The following is a 6,015-nucleotide window of genomic DNA, read 5'->3' as shown; positions in this document are numbered from 1 at the left end:
ATGAACTGCGTGTGGACATACAGGGACGGGTGAGCCACTGTTGGTTTTTCCTAGCGGGTCAGCACTACATTTTCTTAGCGGGTCAACAATACTTTTTCACCTTAAACGGGTCAACACTACTTTTTCTTAGCGGGACGAACACCGGGCCGACCCGAAACCCACCAAAGAACAACGGGCCAAAACTGAGCAAGGCCCCGCCCTAGCCCAGCCCACCGGTTGGTGCTGGTGTCCTCTCGGTCAAAGTTTCGTCGTCTCGGCTCCAGCTTTCGACCAAGCCTCAACTCCCTCCCACCGGCCGACGCAGCCTCCTCCGCCTCCGCCTCCGCGTCCGCGTCCGCCCGCACCGTGTCGCGCCCCCGATGCGGCCGTGACGCCGCCGGGTCCGGGGGAAGCATGCCGCCGGGAGTTGCAGGCCTTGCGCGCAGGCAGTTGTGCCGGTAGGTTACCCTCCCCCTTCCTTCTCCGTGAAAGGATGTTGCGATCTGAACTGGTTTTCTAGTTTACAAACAAATAGCAATGCACCACGCGTTTGATGCTCGCTTGTAGTTTATTCAACTAGTGCTTGATGCTACAGATGTATGCAAAGCTGGTTCCTGTGACCGCGACCATGCCGTGGGTGCCGCTTAATGGCTAGAGCATTTTAAAAGGGGAGAAACAAAAGGAGAATTTGATTACTTCACCTCTCTTACTTAATATGAAATTTAGTTATAAACTAGTTTTCGTAGGATATGTGATCAAATAATAACCAACTTCAGATATATTATCAAAAGTGTATCAACTTTTAAACGTATAATCAATTTTTTTAAAAAAGTTAGAGAACCGTAGAAAGTAAAAGAGGAGGAAATTCTGCGAAGACTCTGGTCTCTAGCAAAGAAACAAGGAGGTCACCACCCAACAGGACAATCATTTTCCAAAGAAACAAGGAGCTCACCACTCAACAGGACAATCATTTTCCAAAAAATAGTTAGAGAATCGTAGAAAGCAAAACAGGAAATTCTGTGAAGCCTCTGGTCTCTAGCAAAAGAAACAAGGAGGTCACCACTCAACAGGACAATCATTTTCCAAAAAAATAGTTAGAGAACCGTAGAAAGTAAAATAGGAAATTCTGTGAAGCCTCTGGTCTCTAGCAAAGAAACAAGGAGGTCACCACTCAACAGGACAATAATTTTCCAAAAAAATAGTTAGAGAACCGTAGAAAGTAAAATAGGAAATTTTGTGAAGCCTCTGGTCTCTAGCAAAGAAACAAGGAGGTCACCAATCAACAGGACAATCATTTTCAAAAAAAAGTTAGAGAACCGTAGAAAGTAATTTAGGAAACTCTGTGAAGCCTCTGGTCTCTAGCAAAGAAACAAGGAGGTCACCACTCAACAGGGCAATCATTTTCCAAAAAAAAATAGTTAGAGAACCGTAGAAAGTAAAAGAGGAAATTCTGTGAAGCCTCTGGTCTCTAGCAAAGAAATAAGGATGTCACACTCAACAGGACAATCAGTGTACGTGATGTGATATGACAACAACTCTTAGGCTTTCTGTGATTACTGTTTTTACCAAGCCCAGCCGCAGCTATAAAATCGGTTTCTCTCATTTCCTCGCATGCTCCGAGTCTTTGCTTCCGCTATTTCCTACTTTGCTGCTCATCTCTCTCAGCTCAGCTGCGGTTGCCATGGATCCCAAAGTCATGTTAGGTTTCTTTGCTTGCCTATGCTTTTAACTTCATTATCTTTTTTCCTTGCACCAGTGTCTTCCTTTCTCTTTCGTTCCCCTGTGCCATTTGTTAGCGTCTCTTTTGTATCATGTTACTGTAATCCCTTGTTGAGAGAACAAGTAGAAACGATCGAAAAGGAAAAGTTCAATTTAACTTTCCAAAATTTGTTGTTCACGTAACTGGTTGGCTGTATGATGGCCTCCTTTTCCCTTGTCTTGAGTAATAATAATCTCGTGGTTCCTGTGCAGGGAGACATTTGTGGCCAGTGAGATCCCCACCTTCATGAATCAGCCTCGTCCATATGTATGTAGCATTGTAGCTGATGAATTGGTCTCTTTTGCAGCTATTGTTACACTTTTTGCCTCTTATTTGTAGTCCATGACTGATTTTAGTAGACTTAAATCTTGTGAGTGAATGCGCTCTGTAAATAAGGTCTGATAGCTATTAATCATGAGTTTACCTTGTACTTTTTATGATGAATTATTGCACTGTTATGCTGAAGGAAGGAACACTATAGAAGAAACAATACGTAATTCTTTTGCAGTAGTTTTCTTTCATTCCTATAGTGCAATTTCCTGGTAAGGTTTCCAATAATCTTTGCTGAAAGTTTATATGTTCACGTAGTCCTCTGTTTGTGATAACCTTAGCTGAAAGTTTATATGTTCACATAGTCCTCTGTGTGTGATCATCTGAGGTGAAAGTTCAGAAACTTCCAATTTTTTCCAGTTTCAATGTCTGACGACAATAGCATCCTGTGTTAACTGATACACGCCCTTGAAGTTATTTACTGAATCTGAAATATATCATGGAAACTATAGTGAGGGATTTTGTTTTTAACAGAAATGCATACTCCTTTCATGCTCATCCATGTTTTCGTTTTTCATGTGTTTATTTGGCAATTGAGAGTTGAAACTTAGAGTTAAAGTAATGTTAGGGTGCATAAGAAATAGGAATGGTGCAATGATACAACTGCACATTCTCATTGGCATCAGATTATTTTAGTGCATTAAGGGTTAGAATCCAAAGCTTACTAGCATTCTCATGTCTCCTTATATATTCCTATGAGAATTTGCTTTCCGTGTAAGAGCATTACAAGTTGTATTTTTTCTCTGGTTGTGCAGATGTCTAGACCATCAATTATTGTCAAGCTCACTGTGGGGTTGCTCTGGTGCATCATCCATTTGGCAATCAGCATTTTTAATTTCTGGTCTCATCTGATTTATGATCTAGAATGCTACCTTATTTCATCTGGGTTGCTGTGGAAATATCGGAATCTCCAACTGGATAGACTCAAGTACTTGGCTATTGTGGTAGATAGCAGAGAAGCTAAACATACTGTGAAGATCAACCAATTATTATGTTGGCTCTCAACTATTGGTGTGAAGTATGTATGTCTCTACGACATTGACGGTAAGACAATGAGTTCGTTATTTGAATTTGTAGGATGCGGTTGTTTTCTGTCTAAACTTCTTCGTTGGCTACTTATCTACATATACCATTTTCTCTTTTGGGTAGATGAACATGGTTTGTTAGAAATCAAGTAATTATAAGGAACCATACAGGGTTGTTTAATACTTGGGCAGGACCAGAACAAATTAAACTAGTAATCCTGTGATCCTTTACTCATTATCTTCTGATGTTTATATATGCACGAACTCTGTCTACCATATACGAGGCTACCTTACTGTTCTATGTTGCATAATAGGAGTGCTGAAGAAATCATTTGAACCTGCTATGAATGCTTCAAGAGAGGATAATTCAGCAGAATATTTGGTAAGTTACGCTATTGGGCTTTCTATTGCTCTGTTTTCTGCGTTATTAGTCTTTATTTTTATTATCTTCTGGTTAGCTTCTTCTTTTTGATGGTAAATATCTACCGTGGTTCATCGCAACATGAAGGAAATGGTAGCAAACATCAAGGCTTTACACTTTAGTCACAGAGACATGATGATAGACTGTCTTTCTGGGTCTGCTGGCAAGGAAGGTATTGCTAAAGCAGCCAGTTCACTTTGCTCAACATATTTCAATGGTGATACTCATGGGAATGGCAAAGGTGAGCCGTTATTTACAGAAGCTGACGTGGCCAGTGCGCTGAAAGCTGTAGGTATGTCTCAAAATATCCCCCCTTTTCATGCATGCTCTATTTGATATACTTATTCATCATTGATTCTATTGTTACTATCGTTATAATACCAAAGGAGCCCTAACCCCCCCCCCCCCCCCCCTCTTCAAAAAGTAATACTAAAAGAGCACTAAGTTCTGGCTTCATCCATTAGGTTGTGGTGGACCAGAACCTGATCTTCTTTTAGTGTATGCTCCTGCTAGATGTCATTTTGGCTTTCCTGCGTGGAGGTTACGGTACACTGAAATTATGTAAGTTTTTTCATTGGCATATGAATCCTGTAATTGAGCAATTATTATGTCACGATGACTATGATTCTGATGTTAATTTCATCTTCTATTTCCGCAATTGACACATCTCTAATATTTCTTGCCCAGGCATATGGGACCACTGAAATCAATGAAATATGGAGCCATTGTGAAAGCCTTCTATAACTTCTCAAAGAAATATCAAAATTATGGTAAGCTTGATTTTTCAACTTTGCATTGTACTGCAATGAAATCTGCCTTACCATTATCTATTATTTACACGCGCGGCAACGCTTTAGCTGTGACACTTATCATGTCTCTACATCATAGAATGATGGAAATGCTTACAAAATGAGTCATGCCAGCTTTGCCTTGAGTGACCGTTGTTATCTTTAATACAGTACAGATACCGTGCATGCAGAATTTTATGTTTGTTCTGCTTTGTAAAACTGCTGGCAGAAGGAGTTACTCCTTCGATGCTAAGTTCTCACTTCTCATTGATTCTGTGAAATTTAGTGTGTTAATACAAGGAAAGGAAATGATATAGGCCAATTTCCCTGAATATGCTAACACAATTTGATGCTTTGTTTAAATTAGTTTTAATCATTTTGGCTGACTCTAAATATTTTTGCATCTCAGGTAAATGATAGCTGATACTTTTGTAAAGAAGAACAGTAAGTCATGTAGAGGCACTCTTGGAACTGGAAGCTTAACAGTTATTTTGACCCTTATTCTGTTGCTGATTACAGTAAGAAGGTTAGACAACCAATGATCACGACCAATGTATTTCCTTTGAAGAAGATTAAAGTTTTACTGATAGAACATACGGGATTAGGTCCCATTGTAAAAGTTTGTTCTAATGACAATTAATGTATTTTTCTGGTACCTGAATCACAAATTCTTCCCTTTTTCTGAATCTGAACACATGATGTCTTGTGCTGAGAGCTTTTGTTATGTACTTGATCTTTTTAGATAATGGAAAAAATCCGGCATTTTGTTGTGTACTTGATGGGAATCGATCACTTCCATCTGATCTTTACTCTTCTAGTCTTTGTTGTACTCCCTCTTTGTCATTCTCCTTTGATTTTCAAGGTTTTGGCTGATGTTTTGTGAATTATGGTAGTATTCACCTCTAGCGTTACAATGCTGTGAAGGACAGGGATCTGGTGTTTAGATGTAGCTGGGAGCGGACATGGATCTGGTGTTATATGTAGTTATGCCAAACACCCCGCAGTCTGAGCCCTATTTCGTTCCATGGAATGAAAAACAAAGAGATTTCATTATTCTGGATCAGCATAGCCAAAAATAAAGAGATTTCATTATTCTGGATCAGCATAGCCAAAAAATTAAAAAAATATATTATCTTAATATATGAGGGGGAAAATAAGTCATCACGTTTGCTTTTAAAGCTATGGAATTACCATGGTAATTTTAAAAAAGAAAATGATCTCTAGCGCTCTAGATTTAACAAAAAATCCATATCAAATATGATTAATAATTAGTTAAATTCAGAATTAAAAGATATGAAAAACTAGCAAAAGCAAAATATATAAATAAGAGTCCAAATAAATTAAAATAATAATAATTGAAATTGGTATTATAATAGGAAAAAAGAAGGATCCATATCAAATAATGTCTTGAAAATAATTAAATTATTATAAAAATCAAATATCTAAATAAAGAATTCATGTAAAATACAATTAATCAAAGATTATTATGATAAAATATTATAATGAGGTTAGTCACACTATTAGTATAGACCATCTTGCTAGTTGATAGTATAACAAAGAACAAATGTAGACAAGGAATTAACCTAAAAATGGGAAATGAAAAAGGGTAACTGAAATATAAGCCATAGCGGTTTATTTCGTCGGCCACACTCTTTGGTTATCAAGAAAATCTGGTAGGAGCACTATCATTTTATATTAAAAAAATTGACTCGT

The 6,015-nt window shown here is 38.2% G+C and overlaps 1 protein-coding gene across 3 annotated transcripts; it reads left to right on the top strand.

The window, feature by feature from the left end:
* The first annotated feature begins 285 nt into the window (after window positions 1–285).
* LOC133911818 (uncharacterized) lies at window positions 286–4,988 on the top strand. 3 transcript variants are annotated; one of them, XM_062354239.1, is made up of 8 exons: window positions 286–437; window positions 1,951–2,005; window positions 2,824–3,112; window positions 3,408–3,475; window positions 3,602–3,806; window positions 3,979–4,075; window positions 4,202–4,284; window positions 4,712–4,988. In XM_062354239.1, the coding sequence occupies exons 1-8, from the start codon at window positions 394–396 to the stop codon at window positions 4,717–4,719; spliced, it is 849 nt and encodes a 282-aa protein (XP_062210223.1). In that variant the 5' UTR covers window positions 286–393; the 3' UTR covers window positions 4,720–4,988. The 3 variants fall into 3 exon arrangements, with proteins under 3 accessions (XP_062210223.1, XP_062210221.1, XP_062210222.1); XM_062354237.1 differs by lacking the exon at window positions 286–437 and adding an exon at window positions 1,517–1,677; XM_062354238.1 differs by lacking the exon at window positions 286–437 and adding an exon at window positions 1,527–1,682.
* Window positions 4,989–6,015: the final 1,027 nt, after the last annotated feature.

Source organism: Phragmites australis, chromosome 3 (genome assembly GCF_958298935.1).
Source record: "Phragmites australis chromosome 3, lpPhrAust1.1, whole genome shotgun sequence".
NCBI classification, from domain to species: Eukaryota; Viridiplantae; Streptophyta; class Magnoliopsida; order Poales; family Poaceae; genus Phragmites; species Phragmites australis.
This window is presented reverse-complemented; position numbering and strand designations above follow the sequence as displayed.

Coding starts and splice junctions, on each gene's coding strand:
- LOC133911818 (XM_062354238.1), top strand. CDS start 1,591: ATGCTCCGAGTCTTTGCTTCCGCTATTTCCTACTTTGCTGCTCATCTC. Junction 3,113..3,407: donor ATGTCTCTACGACATTGACG/GTAAGACAATGA, acceptor GTTGCATAATAG/GAGTGCTGAAGAAATCATTT. Junction 4,076..4,201: donor TTACGGTACACTGAAATTAT/GTAAGTTTTTTC, acceptor TTTCTTGCCCAG/GCATATGGGACCACTGAAAT.